The sequence below is a fragment of the Lycium ferocissimum genome, chromosome 1 (assembly GCF_029784015.1).
Source record: "Lycium ferocissimum isolate CSIRO_LF1 chromosome 1, AGI_CSIRO_Lferr_CH_V1, whole genome shotgun sequence".
Lineage (NCBI taxonomy): Eukaryota > Viridiplantae > Streptophyta > Magnoliopsida > Solanales > Solanaceae > Lycium > Lycium ferocissimum.
In genome coordinates, this window is record NC_081342.1 from 69,127,677 (window position 1) to 69,154,090 (window position 26,414).

The 26,414-nt window shown below is 33.4% G+C and overlaps 2 protein-coding genes across 2 annotated transcripts; one reads left to right on the forward strand and one right to left on the reverse strand.

Moving 5' to 3' along the window:
• The first annotated feature begins 6,997 nt into the window (after positions 1–6,997).
• Positions 6,998–8,187, forward strand: LOC132058720 (uncharacterized). The gene has a single exon (XM_059451079.1). It carries the CDS (start codon positions 7,194–7,196, stop codon positions 8,079–8,081), a length of 888 nt encoding a protein of 295 aa, XP_059307062.1. The 5' UTR covers positions 6,998–7,193; the 3' UTR covers positions 8,082–8,187.
• A 3,370-nt stretch (positions 8,188–11,557) lies between these two features.
• LOC132058736 (ubiquitin carboxyl-terminal hydrolase 20-like) lies at positions 11,558–19,844 on the reverse strand. Its single transcript, XM_059451080.1, has 8 exons — positions 19,315–19,844; positions 17,595–17,715; positions 17,346–17,456; positions 16,006–16,175; positions 14,707–15,045; positions 13,623–13,745; positions 12,561–13,062; positions 11,558–12,057 (listed from the first exon to the last, which is right to left on the reverse strand). The coding sequence occupies exons 1-8, from the start codon at positions 19,708–19,710 to the stop codon at positions 11,738–11,740; spliced, it is 2,082 nt and encodes a 693-aa protein (XP_059307063.1). The 5' UTR covers positions 19,711–19,844; the 3' UTR covers positions 11,558–11,737.
• Positions 19,845–26,414: the final 6,570 nt, after the last annotated feature.

Genomic DNA, 26,414 nt, shown 5'->3' on the forward strand with positions numbered 1-26,414 from the left:
TTGAAAACGCAACCGCCGTACAGATAAAATTATGTGCAAAATCCTTAATGTTATTTAGTTTTTTGAGAAATTTTTAAATCATATAAAAGCTTGCTTTCTTAGTCTTAATCGATAGTATGATTTGAAAGTATCACATGTAAGAAGTGAAAAAGAAAAAGCAGAGATTTATGCTCATTTGCAAAATCATTTTCTTCTCAACCAACATTTTTTAAGAGATCTTCATCAGATATTACACTCCGAATATTCTTTTCTTTTTCTACTACTTTTGTTTTAACATTTTCTCTCCTTTTTCACTTTAAATAGAGTATTTTTCTTACACAAAATAAGTCTCAATTCTTTTCTTTTTGGCTCCAGTTTTCTAAAGATGAAGTTCCATTTTGGTTTATAGCTTCGTCTTTCATTTTGATTTTTGAGTTTTCTCTATCTCTTTATGGTGCAGAAGGTGATGCTGCAGTTATATTGATTTTAAAGAAAAACCTAAATCCACCTCCTGAACTATGTTGGTTGGACTCAAATCCATGCAATTGGAAACCTTTTATCCCTTATTTGCATTTTTTTCCTTTTAATTTAGTTTACTACTTCCACATAATTTTTTAATAATATATGTCTTTTTTTAAAAAAAAAATTACAAACACAAAATGCTCGTGTGACGCACGGGAGACGGACACACAGTTCTTACTAGTCTTTACATTCATTTGCAAAATTATTTTCTTCTCCATCAACTTTTTTCAGTGTTTCACCAAATATTATACTCTGAATATTCTCCTCTTTTTCTGCTACTTTCCGTTGAACTTTTCTCCCATTTTTTTCATTTTTAAATAAATTATTTTCTCAACACAAAATCAGTCTCAATTGGCTCAAGTTTTTCAAAGATGAAGTTCCATTTTGGATAATAGCTCTTCTATTTATTTTGGTTTTTGAGTTCTCTCCATTTTTTTCTAGTGTAGAAAGTGATGCTGCAGCTAGGTTGACTTTGTAGAAAAGCCTAAACCTACCTCCGAAAAGGGGTTGGCTTGACGTAAATCCATGCAATTGGAAATCTTTCATCATTTTGTTTGCAAATATTTTTTTGCTAACTTGTGACGTACGGGAGATGCACGCACATTTTTTACTAATTCCTCTAGTGTTATCATTTACAAAATTATTTTCTTCTCCCCCAACTTTTTATAAGAGATTTTCATCATATGTTACGCTCCTAATATTCTCTTCTTTTTCTATTACTTTCCCTCGAATTTTTTCTTCCCTTTTTTCATTCTTGAATAAAGCATTTTCCCTACACAAAATCAGTCTCAATCCTTATCTTTTTGGCTCAACAACTTACCCGGTGTAATCTCACAAAGTGGGATCCGGAGAAGGTAGAGTGTATGCAGATCTTATCCCTATCTTGAAAGGTTCTGGCTTGAGTTTTCTAAAGATGAAGTTTCATTTTGGGTTATAGTGTCATCTAACTATTTTGATTCTTGAGTTTTCTCCATCGTTTTCTAGCACGGAAGGTGATCTTTGCGGTTACGTTGGCTTTAAAGAAAAGTCTAAATCCACCTCCGGAACTTGATTGGTTGGACCCAAATCCATACAATTGGAAATCTTTCATTATTTTGTTTGCATTTTTTTTTGAAAATTTAGTTTTATACCTCCACACAGTTTTCAATAATATTATATGTAATTTTCAAAAAGTTTACTAATTGACACGAGATGCATGTGTGACGCAGGGGAGACACACACATATTTTTTTACTAATTCTTTTAGTGTTACATGCATTTGTAAACTCATTTTCTTCTCCACCAACTTTTTTAAAGATATTTTCACCGGATATTACACTCCGAATATTCTCTTCTTTTTCTGTTACTTTCTTTTGAACGTTTTCTCTCCTTTTTTCACACTTAAATAGAGTATTTTTCCAACAAAAAATCAGTTTCAATCCTTTTCGTTTTTGCTCAAGTTTTTCAACGATGAAGTTCCATTTTGGGTTATAGCGTCTTCCATTCATTTTTTATTATTGCGTTTACTCCATTTTTTCTAGTGCAGAAGGTGATCTTTGCAGTTATGTTGGCTTTAAAGAAAAATTTAAACCCACCTCTGGAACTAAGTTGGTTGGACCAAAATCCATTCAATTAAAAATGTTCATCATTTTGTTTGCATTTTTTCCTTTTAATTTAGTTTTATACCTCCACGCAGTTTATAATATATATGTGATTTTTTTTTTAAATAGCTAATTAACACGAGATGCACACGTGACGCACGGGAGACACACACAGAGTTTTTACTAATGTTTTTAGTGTTTCCCTTATTTGCAAAATCACTTTCTTTCCATCAATTTTTCTAGGACATTTTCACCAAATATTACATTCCGAATATTCTCTTCTTTTTCTACTACTTTCCTTTGAACTTTTTCTCCCCTTTTTTCACTCTTAAATAAAGCATTTTTCAACACAAAATTAGTCTCAATCCTTTTCTTTTGGCTCATGTTTTCCATCCTTTTCTTTTTGGCTCAAGTTTTTTAAAGATGAAGTTCCATTGGGTTACAACTTCTTCTATATTTGGTTCTTGAGTTTTCTCCATCTTTTTTCTAGTGCAAAAGGTGATGCATTGACTTTAAAGAAAAGCCTAAACATGCCTCTGGAACTAGGTTGGTTGGACTCAAATCCATGCAACTGGGAACCTTTCATTATCATGTTTGCATTTTTTCCTTTTAATTTAGTTTTATACCTCCAAATAATTTTAGTAATAAATATGTGGTTTTTAAAAAGTTTTTATTAATTAATACGAAATGCTCGTGTGACACAAAAATTAATTTTGTTAAATATATTTAAGGTCACTTATTAAGATTTGACTTTGTACCACCAATTTCATTACGCTGTCACTTGAGGGTTTAGCGGTGTTTGGTTGATGAGATAAGGATAATAATTTCAGGATATATCATGGGATTGTTTTATCCTGCGTTTGATAATGAGTGTTATTTAGTCCTAGGATTATTTTGTCTTATCATTTTAGTATAAATAGTGGGATAATTTATCCACATAGAAGGTGAGATAAAATAATTTCATGGGATATCCTTGAAGAATTGACGTCTTGCTACAAGTACTACATAGTATTAATGACATATTTTAAACCCAAAACGTGTTAGCATATTTTAAGCGTTATTGACACTACGTAACCAATTAAGCCAAAAAAAAAAAAAGGATGATATCCTTATGTATCCGATCCACCAACCAAATACTCTCATAATATTGGGTCACTTTTGGCCCAAAATAATATCATTAGTTGTTTCATAGTTGGTAGCACAAGGCCCAACATTACACCTGCATTGCAACTAGAAGTTGGTGAGGCAATTTGCACGATTGGCGTTCCAAGGCGCTGGTCTTTAATGGCCCTCAAATTGCTGGTCTATAATTTTTATCCTTCGCTTAAAAAGGTAGTCGAAAATATCCCAAGATTCTGAGTTCGAACCCGCGCTCATTAAAAAAATAAAAAATTTGCAGGGCATAAGTTCATATGAAACTATGCCTATTCGCTGTAGTTACATAGAAACTATACCGGACACGGCAAAGGTTTCTATGAAACTACATAGAACCTATGCCTATAGCCATAGTTGCGAAATTAAGACAGAACCTATGCCTATCCGCTATTTAGTTACATAGAAACTATGTCGGACATGGCAAAGGTTTCTATGAAAGTACATAGAACCTATGCCTATAGGCATAGTTGCAAAATTAAGGCAGAACTTCATTTCCACGAACCTTTGCCGGACAAGGCATAGATTCTATGTAACTTCGTCCGAATAGGCATAGGTTCATAAAACCTTGTGCCTTGCGAAATTATTATCATTTTCAATTCTGCTGGGAATCGAACCCAGAGTCTTTGGTGCGAAAAGAATACTTTAGCCCATAAATTTTCATCAAATGAGAAGTAGGGCCAAAAATTAAAGTCCAATAAGTATGAAGGGTAATCCACGCAATTTTTTGAAGTTGGTGTTCATACCGTGGAAGCTTCTCTTTGTTCAAAACGAGTCCTTTAGAATGTGTTTGAATAACTTGCAAGTGAAAACGCTCTATCCTTGCTTTTAGACCATCACAACTTTAGTGGCTATGCTTTCCCCAAAAAGTAGTACATAGATCACATTCGAAAAGATTCAAAGTTGGATACTTAATTTTAGATGACTAAAAACAGGGTTTTTGAGTAAACTTTGGAGTTAGTCCAACTAACTTTTAAATATTCTTTTGACTTGTGTACGCATTTAAAGTTTAAATCATTCGAAAGTTATCAGTTGGTTATGTTAAACTTATGGTTATTGCTTATAATGATTTTTGATTTGATCAAGACTTTTGCTATTTATTCTTAATATTCTTTTTTAATCCCCGAAATACTCATTTTGAAAACAAAATTTTAACTCCCTCTCCTTTTCGTTTTTTTTTTTTAATTTGCATTTTCATTAAATTGACTTGTTTTGCGCTGAATTTATTCTTGGAAGACCAGCAATGTGAGCAAGCTTACACTAATGGAGTTATAAACCAACAATGTCATATGGGATTGAATGTCGGGCTTCTAAAATCTAACATATCCACGAGATGAGTGATGCGAAAATGTGGATTCTTAGACGGATGTCTGGTCATATAAGATTAGAAATGACTACATTCACGAGAAGGCTAGAGATTTCAAGTAGCACACATCGAGGATTAAATGAGAGAAGATTGCTTGAGAAGGCATGGTCATGTCCTACGTTGACCTCCAAATACACCGATTCATTGATGTGAAACCATAGTGTCAAGTTGTTAAAAAGGGACGAGATAAACCTAAAATCACTAAAAAATGAAGTTGTATAAAAGTTACCTATAAATTCTTAGGATTCATATCTACCATCGAAATTGCGATATTTCAACCTATATACCTTTAATGGATGGACCTCACTCGAATCCAATATTGTGATACCCCAGCTTAGGAGGAAAGTCTCACATCGGCATAACGCAGGGGAGGTGTTGGGTATATAAGTAAGCATGCCTTACCTCCTAGTGACGCATTTTAAAGCCGTGTGGGCCTAGGCCCAAAGCGTCGAGCTAATCAAATTTAAACTTTCCATCCGTTTCAATCCAGCTAGACTCAATTGCTTTTTCACATATAATACAATAATTATCCAATGTCATTGCAACTATCAAATCCTAGTTGTGCAGGCAGAGGCGGATCTAGAAATTTAAGTTTGTGGATTCCCACCCAACTCAAATTAAAATAATAAAAAGAGACAAATCAAAGGCGTACATGGTGACCAAGAGCAACAAAGCTTAAGGATTCTTTCTCCGCCACTAGACCAACAACACACTTTATTAACGAGTTCTCCAGATTTTGACACTAAATTAGAGTTGATTACTTTATTTTTCAAACACTTACATAACTTTTTTCCATGTCTAAGTAAATTCGTGTTCTAATAAAGAATTAAACATCTTAACCTAGAAATGGTAAGGTCAAATAAGAATCCAGACGCCAAAATCCTTTCTTTTTCAAGTTAGTACTACAAAATCTTAAAATAGATTTCTTTTGGTATTAACACTTTCGACCAGTCAATTCTTGTATGTAAAGAAGTCAATGTACTGGTCCTGCCATTAAATTATTTTGTATACCCTATATATCTTTACTATGCATTCATTTTATTTTGAAATTTTCAGTTTTATGCACTTACCTTGTAAAATATGACAAAGCTTCAGTCCATAAATTTGATAGTATTATTTGTATGCACTAAAATTTTCAGTTTTATGCACTTTATTATTTTCGACTTGGTGACATGATTTTAATTTGTAGCCACAATATGCATATTTTAGAGCCCGTTTGGATTGGCTTATAGCTTAAAAATTTGTTTCTTTATAAATTTGAAAAAAATAAGTTGGGGTGATCTAACTTATTTTTTTTGGCTTATAATTTGCTTTAGAAACATTATAAAACTGCTTTAGATAAACTAAGTTAAATGGGTCTAATTATTTTTTTGAGCTTATTTTTAAGCACTAAAAAAATGACTTTAAATTTGTCAACCAAACATTTTCAAAAAAAAAGCAAACATTATAAGCCAACTTATAAGCCAATCCAAACGGGCTCTTACACCACATTGTCAAATTTTATGCCAATTAAATAGCTTTGTTCGAATCGAGAAATATAAAATAATCTACATGTGAGCAAGTTTTCTTGAAACGCTACCACTTGTTTATAAGGAAAAATAGAAAGACAAATAGATAATGTTGAAATCATAACTTCTTTATGAAGGTGATGTCCGAGTTAGCTTGCACAATATCTGATTATTCCATCGAACACTTGCTACCTCTCACTAACATAAATATAAAACAATTCTACCTACCAAAACTTAAGTAGACGGAAAAAAAAACCAACATTTTTTTAACTCCATTGAAATTTGAGCAGGAACCGATTCAAAATTCAAAATACTCCAATTTTAGCATGTCTTTACAACCAAGATGACTCCAATCTAAATGTGAACGAGTTTTCTTGGACGCCACACTACTGGTTATTTAAAAGTAAGGACAGAAAGACAAATAGACACTTCACTTAGCTATTTGCTCACCCCTTGAGAAACTATTCACTCTAAGAAAAGAAAATATAAATTGACTAAACTACCCCTAATTAAATAGGAATTGAAATTTAATCACATAACACTTAATAGGGGCAAATCTTGAAAGATAAGGTTAATTGTTTCTTAATTTAATAAATAGACACTTTTTTTGACACAAGAAGAAAAAAAAAAGCTAAGTGGACACATTTTTTGATCCGGAGGGAATAATATTCAAATCATAAATTTTCTTATGATAGTGGTATCCGAACTAGCTTGCACATATATCGATGACACCACTAAATATTTGCTACCTTTCACCGGTATAAATATAAAATAATTCTACTTACCTTTTTTGTAATCCTTAGAATTCTACTTCAAATGACTCCAATGAGACGGCTACGCATGCATTAAGCATTGCAACTTTGCAAAGTTAATACAAACTAAAACGCGTCGTTTTACGTTTTCTTATCCGCGTTTTAGTTTTCATTTCACACACACACACATCAACACAGCTCAACAAAAACAAAATTCTATTTGCATCTCTTTCCTTTTTAAGCAAATTCTGGCTATATATAAAGCATCAAATTTGGCTATAATATAAACTACAAAATTTAAAAAGAGAGAGTAGAGAAGAGAACTTACAAAAAAAATGGCGTATTACTATATTGAAGAAGAAGCTTGGAAATGTCCAAAACACCCTTCAAAGAATAAACGCCGAACTGGAGTTTGTTCAATTTGCCTCCGTGATCGACTTTCTAAACTTTGCCCTAACTGCGCTAACGTGCGCCCTTCTTGTACTTGCACTAACGTGCACACTTGCTCTGGTTGCACTAACGTGCGCCCTTGTTCAAATTGCGCCGGCGCCGCCGCCTCTGCGACGTCTTCATCTTCTTCCTCCAAAATCAACGGCGGAGATGAAACGGCGTTATGTAGGTCAAAATCCGTCGGAATTCCGGTTTTAAGAAAGGTAACTGTTAATTCCAGTGAACAGAAGAGCACTAACGTGCGCCCTTGTTCAAATTGCGCCGCCTCTACGACGTCGTCATCTTCTTCCGCTAAGATCAACGGCGGAGATGAAACGGCGTTATGTAGGTCAAAATCCGTCGGAATTCCGTTTTTAAAATCGCGAACTGTTAATTCCGGCGAGCGTAAGAGCACTAACGTGCGCCATTGTTCTAATTGCGCTAACGTGCGCACTGAGCCGTCATTTTCCCGGTCAAAATCCGTTGGAATTCCGTTTCTAAAATCGCGAAATGAGAAGAGTACGAAAACAGCGTCGTTTTGGTGGATTTTTAAGTCAAGGAAAAGGAGAGGAAAATTAGAGAACGAATTACAAGTGAAAGCGAACGGTGTTAATGATAAGTTATACTGCAATGATACTATGAGATCGAGATCGGTGAATGTGGCGGCGATGACGTCACTTTCCGGCGGAAATGACGTCAGTTATTCGCCGGAAAAGTTGAAAGGATGGTATTTGTTAAGTCCGATGAAGGTTTTCCGGCAATCTAAGGCGCCAAAATTGGTTAACTTAAAATAACCGCAGCAGTTGTACGGAGGTTTTTTTTTTCACTCTCTCAATTTGCCCAACTGTTTTGGCGGGAAGATTACAATTTTACGTGGTAAAAATTTGCTTATATTCTATGCGTCGTTTGGTAGGTAGCCAAAATTCTCCAGGATTATAATCTCGGGATTAATTTATTCCATCTCTTGGGATTATTTTATATCATCTTAAGTGGTGTAAGAAAGGATATCCCATCTTTTAAGTTGGGATGCATTTTATACCTTGTTTGGTACAAGGTATAAATTTATCCCAGGATAAATTTAGGGTTTAGGGTAAATTTATACCTTCTACCAAACATGGTACAAAAAATTAGTGCTGGGATATCCCAGTTTATACCATGCACCAAATGACCCCTATATGTTTGTATCAAATTATATTAATTTGAACTCTTATCATATTCTTAGTGAAAAATATGTATGTGCAAGCATATATATACATTTATTAATTTGATATAGTTATTAAATATGAGTAAAAAATTCCATTTTACGTTGAAGTTAGAGTATTCTTTCTGCTTAAACAAGCAAGTTATTACCTGTCTAATCAGAAGTTTTGGATTTGAGCCCTTGTGAATGGAAAAAGATGTTGTTAGGAGCGTTACTTCATAAATGGGTCCTGTAATGCACAAATCGAGATTTAGCTGAATTTTAATGCGAGTGCCGATCACCGAGTGAGAAATTAAACAACAACAAAAATCGAGTTGCCGCTGTGGATTTGTAGCTGTCTTTCCTTTGCATTTAATTTGAGTATTGTTTGGACAATATTTGATTTGAAATTTGGTGGGGGGCAGTATTTAAAATTGAAGTATATTAAAAAATGATGTGAAAATTCTATACATATCACTACAACTTCAAATTCATTTCTTTCTTATGTTACCAACTTGCTTTTAACTTCTTTTGCTTTCTGTTTTTATTGGATTTAATAACTATTTATATTCAATGATAGAGTACACTTGACAAATTTAACCGAGCTACTATAGAGGTCCCTCACCTTATATTTCATGTTATTGAATTTTACTTATGATGGGTAAATACCTTTTAATTGACTTGATAATGTTTTTAAAATAAATTATATTGTCAGTATATAAGAGTTAAGTTTATTTTACAATCATATAAATTGTTACCATTACAAAATCTAATGTGAGTATTTTTCAGTAGGATGATTGATGCAAATAACTGCTTGAATAATGTCATAGTAAATGCTTATTCATCTCTCTTTGATTTGTGCATAATTAAGCCTGATAAATAAAGTTACACTTACATTTGTGCATAATTAAGCTCGATAATTCTTGATAACTGCTGAATTATATCAGAAAAATGATATGATCTTGCAATATTACAGAGGATGATATTGATTCTAGAGAGAACTAGATACTGATCAAGTTGTTATTTAGTTAATGTAGACTTGTGATTGAGACAACTTTTTTGGAGTGTGCTAATTAATTAGTAGATAAAGAAAAGTGGGTCAACAATAAATTGATAATAACTTGGGAGATATCAAAGCAAATCCCAGCCATAGCACATGCAAGGTGTTGTCTTTTTTAGTGGATAAATCAGCACATACCTTTTCATACATTAGGTATCACATCATGTTTAATATTGCGATCCTGACACAAATGGAAATCGTGAAATGGATGGAATCCACCACCCTTAACTAGAGCCTATCTACAAGAGTCAAGATCAACCGCAATTGCTCGTTACTTTTGGTCGCCGTACTCAATCCCGCCAAACCCAAGTAATTAAGTATCGATAAAGATTTCTTGATTCCTCGTGACCGAGCTACAGTTTAGAAGCAAACTACCTCTTGCCTATCTCGCTTTCTTCCTTCAGCTGGTTGAGCCTTCGTTTTTTGGATAGTCTTCTACTCAATGCGCTACTCCTATTTTTTGGTGCCCATTGGGTTTACTTTGTTCACGAGTCGATCCCATGACAACAAAAAAAGGATCTGATTTTAAGTTTCTGGGAATGGAGAAATATTGAACAGGGAGCATTTTCGCCTTTAACTAACCTTAGCACCTACGCTATGCGAGTCTGGACCATTCAACTATTAAATTTGAATAACGGATGATTAAACAAAAAATAATGCATTTCTGTCGTAGCTTTGGTTTAAGCCAAAGATGATTTAATCTTTGCTTTAAATATTTTATTATGCCTTTAAGGACATGCTGTAATATACATATAACATGTATAAATCACAAAATTTTGATTTTTGATACGTATCAAAAAAAATTCTTAAACTTTTTATTCAGTCAATCAACCATACCCTATCATATAAAATGAGACGAGAGATCATACTTAAAACAATTTTCGTGATATGTCAAAAAGCTTTATCTTGTCTTTAGATCATATCGAACTTTAAAACAATGATTTTTTTTTTTTTTTTTTTGTGTCTTCTATTCTCATTATTTATGAAATGTGAACCATGAAATCTTGAACCATGATATACTTGAAGGACCCAATGAAATTTAAGTTGTGGTCAGGGAACTTTAGAAAGGGACTTGAACAATTATTGTATGGACAAAAATCTATAATTGAATTATTAAGCTGTCAGTGTCACTGTATTCTGTCTAAATATCCTTCAGTGCTACCAACTAACAAGAACATAGGGAGTTATATTGGAGTAAATAATTGTTTAATTCCACTATCCTATTTTCTTTCCCACTGTCCTACATTTGTCCCACCACTATTTTGTATTGGTTAAACATATATAAATTGTTTCGTCAATATTTGTTCAATATGCATCTGTGTATTAACTATGTCTTTTTCTCCTTTTTTTCAAGTACAAGATTAAGCAAAATCTAATCGAAGTGAGCTCCATATCATTGATTGGTACATGGCTCTTCGACCTCTTTATTTTTATGGAGTATTCAATATGTAAATTTGTTTTACACAATAGAGAATATTAACAAATTTATATTTATCAAACTAAGACGAGTTTAAATGTAGCAACATGAACATTGAAAATTCATGTAGCCGATAAAATCACAACTTGCTTGACATTGAGAAATAATATTTTGTAATATAGTACAGTAGAACAGATTTAATATACCGGGTACATAAACGTCATCAGAAAATGTAGTACATAATGTTTGCAAGTTGCAACTTAAGCCCATCATGTTAATCAAAATCATAATCTTTGATTATATGCATCTTATCCTCTGAACTCTTAACAATGTAATATATAAATTCCTACACTGCATATATACGTTGATATATAATAAAACAAACACCTGATATCCAAAAACTACCCAGGCCGATTCAAGAGTACACTGAGACCTGGCAAGGGCAGAGTGCAGTTCTAGTTACAGGTTCAGCATAACACAGTAGATTCGGTCAAATCTCTACAAGTTAGTAACTTCTATTTTATCCTTCTTTCATTTTCAATCAGAAATAGAAGAGTTGAGTAAATTGAACATCCAAAAGAGGTAAATGGACAAGGGGAACGAAATGCGAGTGTTTAAAAATCCACTTAATATGTATATATAATTTATCCAGAACCCAATAAGCTGTTTTTTTCTCGAATCCACAACCCATAAACTCAAAATTTTGAATCCGCCTCCAAGACCTGGAGGTTTAAATCAAAAAGACTATTCTATCATACAAACTACAAGTGTTCTGCAAAAGTCAAAGACCTAGTCATCTGAAGCTGCTAGCCATTACAGGATGTAAACCAGAGCCAAAACTTGACCTACGTCGACCAGCTGAACTTCTATCGTCTCTACTACTCGGAGAACCTTCGATTTTTCTCCTTTTCTTGTTCAAAAATGAACCTTCACTTTGTGAGCCACGCATAGCAGCCATTAATTGTTGACCTCTTGACCCGGGAATAGTTTTCTTAATTAGAGAACACGCCTCCTTTCTTTCCAAGTCCTGCTCTAGATCCTTCTGTGATTGATGCTTGCAAGAAACTTGATCTGCTAATGTTACATGGCCACGAGGAATGGCATAACTGTTTTCTGCAAATAAAAACCAGTTATTTAGTAGGAGTTGGACAATATTTTTGGTTTTAGTTGAAAAAAAAAAAAGTGTATGCAGTTGAAAAAGAGCTTTTTCGATATACTTTTTTTGGTCCCAAATTTTTTACTTGGAAAAAAAGTAACGAAATTGTGGGAGTGGATCATTATTTCACTTGAAATACTCTACAAACCTATGTTATTCAGACTCCTTGAAAATGTCGCTGGGTGCGTGTGGGACCATAAAAAAGCAGTGCACTTTTTTTTAGGACCTGACACGGGGTGCTACAACATTTTTGAAGAGTCCGCAACATAGCTTCAAACCAGTTTTTTATATTTTCCAAGCACTGAAGTTCACGAAATGATAAGGAATACTCGGAAACACATCTAGGAAAACCATTATGTGCAAATAATGAAATTTTGTGCGTGGCCAAATGGGATAGCATGCTGCGTACTCAGCTTTCTATAGCATGGACTCTCAAATAAATTATAGAAGATGAGTTTACCGGGTGGATCATCTCGGTGTATCTCTGGACTAGGAGACCTAGATGGTGTCTTGGGAGTCAGAGTTTCCATTCTTCCGGTCACACCAATGTCCCGAGTACAGTTGTTTACATTATGCTTTGAAGCTAAAGACACTTTATCCGCTTCAGCAGTATGGTAATCGAGAGAGTTAACCGCACCAGTTGGTCCTGGAGTAGACGTCGGCTCAACGTCCCGTGATTCACTATCCTCAATCTTGTCGAGCTCAGGCTTAGTAGATGCCTCGTCTGCAGCATGATCAGATTCGCTGACATCGGAAGCATGATTATTTAGAATGCACGGAGAAGTTATGGATATAGCGTCCACATTATCCAGAACTGACTTGGGAGAAGTATTGAATATGGTCGGATCTATGAAGGGCTTTTGCATTTCAACGAAATCTGAGAACCATGGGGTACCTCTCTTTGCATAAAGCATAATATATGCTTCCTCTTCCAAAACTAGATCTTCGTGAACCCGGAAAACCTATGACAATCGAACAAAAATATCAACTTAGTGGTCGTATATGCTTCTATGCCTGGGGAACTGGGCAGTGGTAAATAACAAATACAAGCAAAGCTCATTTAATATAAAGTTGAAAAAGAAACACACAATGTCAAGTCAAAAGACCCCCATAAATATTCAGAAATTGTAGAAACACATAGATTAGTCCAACACTAATAACTTGTTTGGCCAAACTTCTCAGAAGTCAAAAATGCTTATTTTTTTCAGGTGCTTATTTTAAGGAGTTGAGGTATTTGACCAAGCTTTTAGGAAAAAGATTATTGTTTTTGAGTAGTAGTAGGAGCTATTTTTCAGAATTGAAAAAAGTAGCCTTTCCCGAGATGCACTTTTGGAACCTTTGCAAAGCACGAATTGCTGCTTTAATATTACCAAAAGTGTCTCTTCAAATTGATTAGTCAAACACAAACTACTACTCTCCAAAATCACTTTTTAGAAAAACACTTCTCAAAATAAGCAGATTCTGAAAGCTTGGTCAAGCTATAAGCAACATAAAGAGGACATCATTTCACTATCCTCCATACCTCTGAGTCATCAAATTTGTACCATTCATCTGGTGCAGACCGGACGTAGCTGTAATAGTGCCCTGAACAGGATGAAAACCCAATATGCACTATAACTGCATAAAGATCGTACTTCATTTCTTCCTGTTGCAAAAAAAGGAAGAATTGAAACAATATCATGTTACTGCTCACAAAAGATTAAATGAAGGGAAGAAAGTTCTTTAAAAGTAAATGTACGTAAAAAGTCCAAATGCAGCTCTATTACAACATATTGAACTGTGTATGTTATCTACCAGAATACAGGGAAAGTTTAATCTCATTACACCAAATACTTTTCTATAGATGTCATAAGGGCCAAACAAGGTGGCACAGACCCCCAAAAACTATCTGCCAAATATTTATACACATGATAATAATTCAAAAAGTTATAAACTACTATTCTCTCCGTCCCAATTTATGTGAAGGTGTTTCACTAAGCACAGAGTTTAAGAATGAAATAAAGACTTCTGAAACTTGTTTAAATAAACCATAGATATTTGTGTGGCAATTAATCATTTCAGTAAGGTAAAATGGGAAGTTTAAAGCTAAATTACTACTACTAAATATAGAAATGTGTCATCTTTTTTGGGACTGGCTAAAATAAAATAGGTTGGCACGGAGGGAGTAAAACCGAAGCATAGAGGTAAAGTTTACCCCATAACAATCAATTTCAAACAATTCCTCCTTCCATCCTGATTTATATGACATACTTTCCTTTAGTTTGTTCCAAAAAGAACGTCATACTTCCTTATTTATAAACAATTTAATTATCAACTTCCTATTTACCTGAACGAGATGATTTATAACCATACAAATGTCTATAGCTTGATTAGACCACAACTTTCAAAAATCCTTTCTTTCTTTCTTAAACTCTGTACCCAGTCAATCACCGCCACATAAATTGGGACGAACGGAGTATTAAGTTATTTATTAGCCACTAGCAAGTAGTCAACTTAAGAAACTCATTCACTTCATATCATCCATATGCTAAACATATATTAAAAAAAGTCAATTCCTCTATCAGAATAAGAAAACTAACTCGTACAGTAGATTAACAGATACTCACATTATTAATTTGGTTATTATCAGTATACGGAAGCAAGTCCAATTCCAGCGGAAATGAAACATGTTTGTCAACCTTCTCAACAAAAGAACCGTCATTTTCAAATCTCTTCAAATGGAAGGCAGCAACAGAAGGGGCCTTATCGAGCAAAAGCTGCTTCTCGATTGACACTTGTGCCTTACATTTTTCACATGAAAACTTTATCTCTGGATCATCAATTTTCTCAACTTTTGTGAAAGATTCCAACGCTGCGGGTAAACTGTCGACATCTTTAATCTCCAAACTTAGGTCAATTAGAGGCTCGTAAGTGTCAGAGCAGTGACCACAATTGCAACAGCGCAGCTGCAATTTGAGAAAGATCCACATACAAACAATATTAATTCCATATTTGCAAGCTACACATACAGATATCATACGTGCAAATGCAATTTTAAATGTATGGAAACCTACTTTATCTTGTTCATTTCAGAAAAAAAAAAAGACAAAAATGGTCCCTTGTAGGTTCAAAATAGTCCCTTAAGAGCCTGTTTGGATGGGCTTAAAATAAGCAGCTTATAAGCTGGAAACAACTTATAAGCCAAAAAAAAATAAGTTGGGGTAGGCTAACTTATTTTTTTTGGCTTATAAGCTGTTTTCAGCTTATAAGCTGCTTTAGATAAGCTAAGTCAAAAGGGCCCAATTATTTTTTTGGGCTTATTTTATGCACAAAATGGCTTTAAGTTAGCCTGCCAAACACTCAAAAAAGCTGAAAACAGCTTATAGGCAACTTATAAGCCAATCCAAATGGGCTCTAAGTATACATGGAACAGTTTTGATCCTTTAAATTTGTAAAAAGTTAATACTTTTGGTCTCAGTCAAATATTTAATAATTTATGTTTGTTAGATTTAACGGAAATAGTGAAACAAAAAATTAACTATAAAGACCAAGAAAGTCCCATCAACTCCTAAGATATGCAACACAAAAAACTGCGTTAGACACTAAAAAGATGAAACACTCTAGAAATAAATCAAAAATAGCAAACACTCAAAAAATTGTACCTCTAAATGTGAGTTCCCTGTAACTTTTTTTTTTTCCCTTCCATAGTTTCTGTCAAATCTAGCGGACAAAGTTCGGTAAATATTTGACAGAGACTAAAAGTGTTAACTTTTGGCAAACTTAAAGGATCAAAAGTGTCCAGTGCATACTTTAAGGACTAGTTTGAACCTACTTCAAACATAAGGGACCATTTTTGTCATTTTCTCGTTCATTTCATGTTCAAAGCAATTGAATAAAAGAATGAGATAGTACTCTTGTATGCTTACTTTGCTGACAAGGCGACCACCAAAGGCCTGCTTTACAATGTTGTCACTTTCTGAAGGTGCCCCATCTTTTCGCATTGAATCATTACAACAGCTTTCAAGTCTATCCAGAAGGCATTGTAGGAATTCATGAGCGTCTTCTTGTTGGAACCTATGGAAACTGGACGAAAAATCTGATTTTTTTCACAAAGTTAAGGACTACAAAGAATACAAGGTACAAGGTTGGCACAGAGGCACAAAGCACGCAATCACAAACCTGGATTTATAATTATTGTGAAAAAGGTTAAATAAAAAAGAACAAGAAACCTAGAGCACAATAAAATAACATAAAGAACATAGAGTAGCAGATATCTGAGGTGAAATAGGATACCCATCTGCATATGCCAGGAGGGGCGGAGGTAGAAGCTCAGATACATGTTCGGCCGAAATAAGTAGCTTTTGCTCAAAACACTGTATTTGTGTTTCGAAAATCATTAAATATATACACATATTAAGTAGGCGTTTGGCCATAGACTCCAAATATTTTTCACTTTATTTGGAATTCATGAAGTTGGAGTTGTGTTTGGTTATACTTTTTGCAAAGGAGAGATATGAGCACTTTATTTGGAATTTATGAAGATGGAGTCGGAAAACAGGTTTGGAGCACTTTTCCAAATTTGGAGTTGGATTTGAAAAATTTAGGCCAAACCCATCGAGAAACACCTGTGATCGTCTACTTCTTTCACTTGAGCATCTAAAGTGGCCCTTGTTCCATTTAGACACTTCAGGTGGGCCATTCCTATTCCACTTAGACACTTTTTGCACTGTTATCAGAGAAAAACCAACATCAGTCATCTCCTACGTGGATTAAGTGGCCAATTAAATTGTGCCAACTCATTTAAATTGTGCCAACTCGTTTTAATTGTAAATTCACTAATTTATAAATTAGTAGAGTTTTGACCATTAAAAATTGGGGCTTTTAGGCTGGTTGGATGTGCAATGAGGTGGCGCCCCTTTTGGTGTTGGTTTTGCTCCGATAACGGTGCAAAAAGTGTCTAAGTGGAATAGGAATGATCCACTTGAAGTGTCTAAATGGAACAAGGGTCACTTTAGGTGCTCAAGTGAAAGAAGTTGACAATCACAGGTGTCTGTCGATGGGTTTGGACAAAAATTTATAACCAAACACTGTTTCCGGAAAAAAGTGAAAAATTATTCAGGAAAAAGATGAAAAATTCTCATGGCCAAACGGCTTTAAAATCCAGCTATTAGCACTCAAGCCGTCGTTCTAAATCCAAAACCCATAAAGTTGAAATCCTAGCTCTGGTTTTGTGGCCAAATCACAAACAAGACATAAGAAAGGATACAACTCAAGTTGTTAACAAGTTTCCAGGGAGAGACAAAACCACCGCCCGAAGCCAATGAAAGGTCAATAAGCTCTCTAATAACGCAAATTACACAGAATCCTATCATGTAACCTGCAACCATTATACAGAAACAAGAAATGATGATCAGCTAAAGAAAAAGCCAATCCACCTGGCAGGAGCTTTTTTAACCAAATACATTGAAATAACACAAATGGTTCAAAACAAAGGCAATTCTGAGTTGCTCCTTACTATCGCATGGCGATGCATGATCGTTCGACGCAAGGAGCTGAAGCAAAGGCACCGTGTGCATGAAAGATTGCAAAACCGCATTCAGGAAGCATGTGTTGCCTAAATTAGCAAGTCCAGCACCCTAATATCAATCAATAACAAAGTAGCAGAAACAACAGTGAGTTAAAAGCGGAGGGAAAATAAGAGTTTATTTGAGCTAATGGCATACACATGAGAATCTTAACTTACCTCAACAGACAATATTACTTAGTATTGGACTAAGCTAAGACTGAACATAATGAAAAAGAAACAAAGAATCTATATAGCCGAGCCCAACTGGTACAATAATTTGTTGATTTATTGAGATGTCATTAAAATAGGCCAAAAGTATAAATTGATCACTTGACAGAGCTTAAAAGTTCTTCCCAGCTTAAAAAACTGAAACTCAAATATCCACTTTTTACCAATGTAATTGTACAATAGCCATTGTCAAGAAATTTGGAATTCCACAAGTGAAACTACACGACAATAAAATTGAGGCATAGTTGATCGGTAAAATTCAAAAAATAGCCACTCTCTAGCTAATATAATTGAAAAATAACCATTGTCATAGAATTTCAAATTCCACACGCGGAACTCCACAACATTGTCATGAAGTTTCATCTGTGGTAATTGAAACTCCATTACATTGACTATTTTTTAAATAACGGGCTTAAAAGTGGCTAGCCCGCGCTATGACTACACATTTGATTTATTGAGATGTCACAAAAATAGGCCAAAAGTATAAATTGATCACTTCACAGTGCATAAAAGTTCATGCCAGCTTAAAAGGCTGATTCTCAAATGGCCACTATCATGGAATCTCGAATTACAGAGGTGAAACTACACGATAATAAAGTCGAGGCATAGTTGACGGATAAAATTCACAAATAGCCACTTTTTAGCCAATGTAATTGAAAAAATAGCCACCGTGATGAAATTTGGAATTCCCACAAGTGAAACTACACAACAATAAATTTGAGGCATAGTTGATGGGTAAAATTCAAAAAATAGCCACTTTTTATCTAATATAATTGAAAAATAACCACTGGCATGGAATTTCAAATTCCACACGCTGAACTCCACGATATTGACATTGTCATAAAGTTTCATGTGTAGTATTTGAAACTCCGTGATATTTTTCAATTAATGAGCTGAAAAGTCGCTAGCCCGCGCTATGACTACATATTTTATTGATTCATAAAAATTAGGCCAAAAGTATAAATTGATCACTTCACAGTACATAAAAGTTCTTACCAGCTTAAAAGACTGATTCTCAAATGGCACAATAGAGGCACTATAGATGGGTAAACTTCACAAATAGCCACTTTTTAGCCCATACACTTGAAAAATAACCGTCATACTATTTCAAATTTCACATGTGAAACTCGACAGGAATTTAAAACGGAAAAAGGGTCAAAAATACCCTTGAACTTTCAGATATTGTTTATTCTTACCCTTCGTTATACTTTTCGTTCAATTATACCCCTACCGTTATACTTTGGCACTGATTTGTCCTCATTTAAACGGAGTGTCACGTGGCAGCCTGAGAATAAAATGACCCATTCCCAATTTTAATACCCGGTATTAATTAAAAGCCAACCCGAATTTTGACCCCTACTATTTTTTAATTACTGAGCTGAAAAGTCGCTAGTCTACGCAATAACTAAAAAAAGTAGGCTAAAAGTATAAAAGCTCATACCAGCTTAAAAGGCTGATTCTCAAATGGCACAATAGAGGCTACAGGCTCAATTTCTTCATTTCTTTGAAAACCCCATTTGGGCTCAATTGAGCCCATGGGCTTAATTTCTGAAGGCCATTGGGCCCAATCTGAAGAAGAAGAAGGCCCATTATTATCAACACCAACATACCATTGTGAATCCAATGGGCTAGAATCAGTAATTTTAGTCCAAGAATTGCCCCAATTACAAGAATTAGCCCTAACTGGTGACAAATCCAAACCCAAATCTTCATTTTCAACTCTTCTAGAATCTTCTTTGACTAAAAAGTCAACATCTTTTCCACTTTCATCACTTTGTTGAGCTTCATCAACTGAATTAACAGGTAAAGATTGAGTTTTTAGGTTATGGGTTTCCATTGAAATGTCAAAAAAAAAAGATAAAAATTGGGTTTTTTTTTTGGTGAAAATTAAAAAAAAAATTATAAAGATTTGAGTTTTTTGGGTTTATATGAGATGGGTTTGCTTTGAAATGATGAAAAAACAACAAATATAAAAGGGATTCTTTTTTTGGAGATGAAATCAAGAATTGGTGTTAAGAGCTTTTTTTTTTTTTTTTTTTTTGTGAAAATCAACCAAATTTAACTGTAAAGAACGAATTTTTAAGGCTTTTTATGAGATGGGTTTTCTTTGAAATGTTGAAAAAACAACACAAACAAAAGTTTTTTTCTCTTTGAAATGAAATCAAGAATTGGGTATTAAATGCTAGGATTTTGTGAATTTAACTGTAAAGAATGAGTTTTTTGAGCTTTTTAAGAGATGGGTTTACTTTGAAATGTTGAAAAAACAACACACACAAATTTTTTTTTTTTTTTTTTTTTTTTTGGAAATGAAATCAAGAATTGGGCATTAAAAGCTAGGGTTTTTGTGAAAATCAGCCAAATTTACCTTTAAAGAAGTTTTTGAGGCTTTTTAAGAGATGGGTTTTCTTTGAAATGATGAAAAAACAACAGATACCAAAAGGGTTTTTTTTTTTTTTTTTTTTTTGGAGATGAAATCAAGAATTAGGGTTTTTTGAAGATTATGATTTGGAGTTGAAATCAGTTTTTTTTTTTGTTGGTTTCTAAGGGGTTTGAACTTTGAAGGAGAAAGAGAAAGTTGGTTATTTGTAGAATGGAGGGAAAGAGTGAGTTGGAAGTTCCTTTTTTGGTAGTGTGAATGGAAGAAGAGGGAAAATTTGGAGGGTTTTGAAAAGGGAGGGAAAGATATTCCGACACATTTCACTCCATTAGAGAGGGTGTGTGGGGGTGCGGGTGGGGGTTGGGGGTTTGGGGTGGGGGGTAGGTGGGATAGTGGGGATGTAAAATTGCCAAATAGGAAAAATGTTGGAATTTATAGTACTAGTAGATTAGTTAAATCCTCACACACTAAGATATATATCTAGATCAAATTTGCCAAATAGGAAAGTGATGAAATTTAGTAGATTAGCAAAATCCACACATACACGTAACACGGATAATATTACTAATTTCGTCAGTTCGAATGGTTATCATGATTTTTTTCTTACAAGAACAATATATACCTATAGTAGAAAGATTAATCGGTCATTTTTTGTATTATTCCTAACATGTTAATATTGGCACTAGTGATACGTAAACGTAACGTGTAGTTTAAATAACTATTCAGAGTTCTTATAGCTCCTCCTAAGACTTGTTCGAAAAAATCAAATATGAAAAGTGTTGAAATTTACAGTAGATTAGCTAAATCCTCGCATACACTCATGACACACTATAATATGTAAATAGGAAAGTGTTGAAATTTTGTAGATTAGCAAAATCCGATTAGTAAATATCCGATTAGGTTTGGTGTTTTTACAATTCTTTCATAAGATTACAAATCTTTCCTAATTGTTTGGTCCAATTATAAACTTATATTAAATCTACAATTTTATTAATTTTTTAAAAATAGTATAATCGGTTATTCTCAAGACTTGTGAAATTACACTAGATATATTATTATTGTATAATAATCGACTATAGAATTTAGTTAAGTAATTAAATAGCAGCTATTTACTTACTTTTTCAACAAACAAAAAGCTTAGTAATGTTTTAGAGACTTCCACAAACAAGCGCAATGGATTTAGCCTACGTGATCTTTAACTCAAATCCTTAGTAACTTTCACTATATGGCAGCATCCCCTTCCAATGAATTTCTTTTTAGGAAAATAAGCTAGTTTACTTCAAGTAGTATGTACAACTCTTATTTGTCGGTTTTTTACCGATTGTTTTAATGTTTAAAAATTCAATTTACATTAAATGTGTGATCATCTCATAAGAAAAAATCTCCATTCCACGCGTGAATTTTAGAATCAGATTAGACATGTGAGAGAATATTAAAGAAATACACTTATCTATCTATCATTGGTTGTTTAAAGCTTTTTAAAGAAGTTTTTAATATCTCAAGTCACTACACATCTCCACCTATAGCCTTAAGGATTTTAACGGCATGCTCATACTTTGACCACCTCATGACCATGAATACACATACAAGATCATACACACAAAGACACGCTAAGGAACTATATGTTGGAAGTATAAGCCAGACTCTTGTTAAGTCAATGACTTCACAAGATAGGAAGATAGACGACAAGAGAAGTCTTTTGTAAGTTTGCTATAGCCAAAAGTTAGAAGGTGATGGAGAATAAATTGCCTATAGTTGTGAAAGCGTACACAACAAGGATGTTGAAAATGATGCTGAAGTCGTCAAGATTAAATTGAAGAATATGAAAAGACAATTAAGTTTAAGGGGGAGTATTGAAATATTAAACATAAATGTTTTAAGTGTCTAGATTCATATATGTCTTTTAGTTATCCTAGGTGCATAATCTTTTGTAGTATTATCTCTGTGCCCTGTGATTTTATCAATTGCATGAGGATAAATACAAAAGATCATGCACCTGGGATAACTAAAAGACATATGAATCTAGACACTTATACATTTAAGGTTATATTTTCAACACTATAATGAATACTCCCTCCATTCACTTTTACTTGTCCACTATATCAAAAATAAATTTTCACTTTTACTTATACACTTTTACATATCAAGAGAAAAGTAATTTATTTTTCTCGTTTTACCCGTAATATTAATTACTCATTTCAAATCATTTTCCAAGTCCATTAAAACTATACATCAATTATTATGAATACTAGTGAATATATCCACGCTTCGCGCGGTGATAAAAGACATTAATGAATATACAAAAATAATTTATTTTAAGTTTAGTTGAGATAGAAGAGATTAAAAAAATTATGTACATGAATATAAAATTAATATTATAAATTGAAAAATCACAAATATAAATCTTTTCGTTAGAATTGTCTTCACAGCATTGATTGTTCTTTCTAAAACATTCAAATGTCATGTACATATAAGAACAAAACCCTTTTACGACGTAGAACTTTATAGATTTATGTACATAAATATAAAGTCAATATTATAAATTAAAAAACACAGATATAAAAATCTTCATTAGAATTGTCTTTTCAAGATTAGTTCTCTTTTCTAAAATAATATTCAAGTGCCACACACATATATAAGCACAAAACTCAACTTTAAAGATGTACAATTACAATATTATTTATTTACATCAGTAGTGAAATTTCATCTCAAGAGTTGTTTTTCAGTACTTGACCTTAACACTTGTCGTGAAAACTTCATTGGTGGATATGAAGGGTTTGGATGGCATAAGCAATTATCAGGAATTTTATGATTCAATTTAAAAATTTAAGTAACTACAAAATAAATGTCAATTAAAATCGTCAACTTTGTTTATGAAATGAATTTGGCTTTGTTTCTTTTCCCTTATCTTTTTGTGGAGGGAGGTGGAATGATACTTTCAAGTTTATTTCTCTAATTCAAAACAACTATCTTGACTTCTTAGTATATATATGTTAAAATTTACATTTTTTTTTCCTTTTACATAAATTGATATTTCAATAAACTGTAAATCCTTATCGGAAAGAATTAAAAATTGAAATTTTCAATCCGATGAAGTTAACACCAAAATAAAGAGCTAGGTCTCCCTTCTTTAACTTAGGAATTCTTTCCTTGTCAAACATGCTTCAAACACCGGAAAAAGAATGCGAGAAATTTAATATGTAGTACATGAAAATCAATAATGACTTTTGTTACATGAAAAAATCATTGATATGATATTCATATGGAATGAAACAACTCCACACCTCCAAAAATCTGTTTTTTTTTTCTTTTCAAAATACTCCATTGCTAATAATCCTCAATGAATTCCTGTCCATTTCACATACTTTAAAACAAATTAACAGTGAGCATAAAAATGACATGTCTCTCTTTATTTATTAACGTTGAATATAAGATATAACCTCTCAAAGAAAAAATTAATGGAGGAAAAATTAAAAAGAAACTGTAATCTCTAAATTAGATAACAACATCAAAAACTAACTCCGGTAGAGAACATCTTGCAGCACCCATGACACTGATACATATTAAAATTAAGAAAATATCACATGCATGGGAACCTAAACAAACTACTACTCCATAAAAACTGAAGAGCCTAAATGTATGTGTCGTATAGGTTTCTTGTAAATTCTTATCCAAACAATAGAGTTAGCAAATTAATTGATCAAAGAGGGGCGATGATGAAGTTGTACGGCCATTGATCAAAGAATCAATAAGAAGCATTAATATGAAAAAACTCTTTTCAATTTGCACAGATGTGAATTTGACACTAATGTTTCACAAGGTTAATATATTTTCATCTCTCTCATATAGCAATTTCAAAAGTTACTAAAAATTAAAGGAAGCACAAAACAAAATGAAAAGATAAAAAGAAAAAATCAATTATGCATCATGTCGCAGAATCAAATTTAATTTTCTACTTGTCATCAACCTGTACCAAAAGCTCCTAACTCGAGTTGACTAAATATCACCTGATAAGAGAGCATGCGGCAGAGAGAAATGAGCTTTAACTCTTAACCTCTTGAGTCTATTTCACGAGAATTCTTGATTGCATTGCATATGTGGTTGTTAGATCTTAATTGGTAGGAGAAACGACGTCAAATAGAATAAGTCTGCAAACCCAAAAGGATTAATTAATGACTTCCCAAATATTCTGAGATGGAAATCTTTCAAATACAATTTAGATGTCTTCCTATTGGTTGTTGTGACAAATAATAAGAGATCGTTGATAACAACAAATCATCAAATTATATTACGTTTTACAGGAATGTTAAGACAATATCGTTCATCAATTTTTATTTATCAAGAAATATAAATATCATATCTGACCTTTTCATTATAAGGCAGAGCTGTACTTTCTATAAACCCATAACAATACAATATTGTCACTTGTCCCTCTATAAAATTCAATGGACATAATTTTAGTTCATGCTTGTTTAGAGCAAAATGAAAGAGAAATGAACAAAGTAAAATTTATTGAATGATACATCTCAGATGGAAAAATTACTCACCGACGGCTAGCTGTGTAATCGGATGATCAATCAATGTAAAATTCACTACCAAATTAAGAAGATGAGATGGTCAAACATATATATGGGTGATGATCTTAAATATAATATAGAATGAAAATTTGTTGACTTTCCAGGAGCAAAACTTTATTCATTTTTTACGTTACAAGCATTAGGAATTTAAGTTAAAAGATGATTAATTGTAATTAAGGAATTTATCACCAAAATGCCTCAAAAGCGTTACTCATTCTTTAATACTCATTATGGTCAATTTGTAACTGATGTAGAGACATAGAGTTCATGATCAGAATTTGATGGGCAAGTAAATACATAAAATGGAAGAAAAATGTGTAAAAAAGGAGAAAAAAAATAAATGTCATTGGAGGTCATAGAGAGGTGCCACATCACCTCTTCTATTCCTAGCTTTATATTATATATAGATTACGGTAAAATATACAATTCATTTATTATATCTTAAGGAGTGTTTAAAGTGCATAACGAACAAGTAAAAGTGAACGGAGGAAACTTCATATTATATTATGCTAGAATGAACAGAAGAGTAGACTACCACAGTTGTGGGGCTCAAACTACCACCGCAAAAAGAGTTGGGACTATGAGCACCATAAACGTGACAACTTAAGCAGAGATCGAGAAATTCAACTGAATTGTGATCGTGATAGTACTGACCGCGATTGCGATGAAGACTGGCAGACTCGATTCAATTATAGCAAGGATTGCATAATTAGCCTTTTCCTAGAATATTTTAGGCTCCCAAAAGAAGAAGTTTCAAGTATCTTAGGTCCATAATACAAGGGCCCGGGGAGATTAACGATGATGTCGCCCACTATATTAGAGCAAGGTGGATGAGGTTGAAGTAAGGTCTGCGATATCCTACCCTCCCCAGACCTCACTTGTGGGGTTACATGGCGTATGTTTTTGTTATATAATACGGAAAAGGGCCAAAATTACCCTTGAACTTTGAAAAATAGTTCATTCATACCCTTCGTTATACTTTAGGGCCAATTATACTTACGGTTATACTATGGGGTCAATTATACCCTTCGTCTAAGTTGCCACGTGGCATCATCTAGCCCTTCAAAATTATTTTACCCTCAAATAATTTTTTACTCACTAAAATAACTCAATCGACCGATTTTTTTTTTTTCCGGCCAAAAATAATACGGAATTATTTTTATATTTTTTGGAAAAATTATCCGTATTATTTTTGCCGAAAAAAAAAAAATTCGGCCTCGGATTGAGTTATTTTAGTGAGTAAAAAATTATTTGAGGGTAAAATAATTTTTGAAGGGCTAGGATGATGCCACGTGGCAAATGCTTAGACAAAAGGGTATAATTGACCCCATAGTACCGTAAGGGTATAATTAATGGCCCTAAAGTAATTAAGTATGGATGAACTATTTTTCAAAGTTCAGGGGTAATTTTGGCCCTTTTCCGTATATAATATTAGTCAGGGCATAAATACCCTTAACTCAGTTATTTTTGGAGACATCTTGGAGAATATTCCTGTCGATTTGATGAACCTTTGCGGGCAATCTCGTTATAACAACAACAACAACATATCCAGTGGAATTTCAGAAGTGGGTCTGGGAAGGATTGAGC

Bases quoted from the DNA above. Each gene is read 5' to 3' on its own strand.
- LOC132058720 (XM_059451079.1), top strand. From the start codon at position 7,194: ATGGCGTATTACTATATTGAAGAAGAAGCTTGGAAATGTCCAAAACAC.
- LOC132058736 (XM_059451080.1), bottom strand. From the start codon at position 19,710: ATGGAAACCCATAACCTAAAAACTCAATCTTTACCTGTTAATTCAGTT. The intron at 17,716-19,314 runs GTATGAGCTTTT...GATTGATATTAG, and splicing joins AGAATCAGCCTTTTAAGCTG to GGTGCTGGACTTGCTAATTT. The intron at 13,746-14,706 runs GTGAGTATCTGT...TTTTTGCAACAG, and splicing joins ATAATAACCAAATTAATAAT to GAAGAAATGAAGTACGATCT.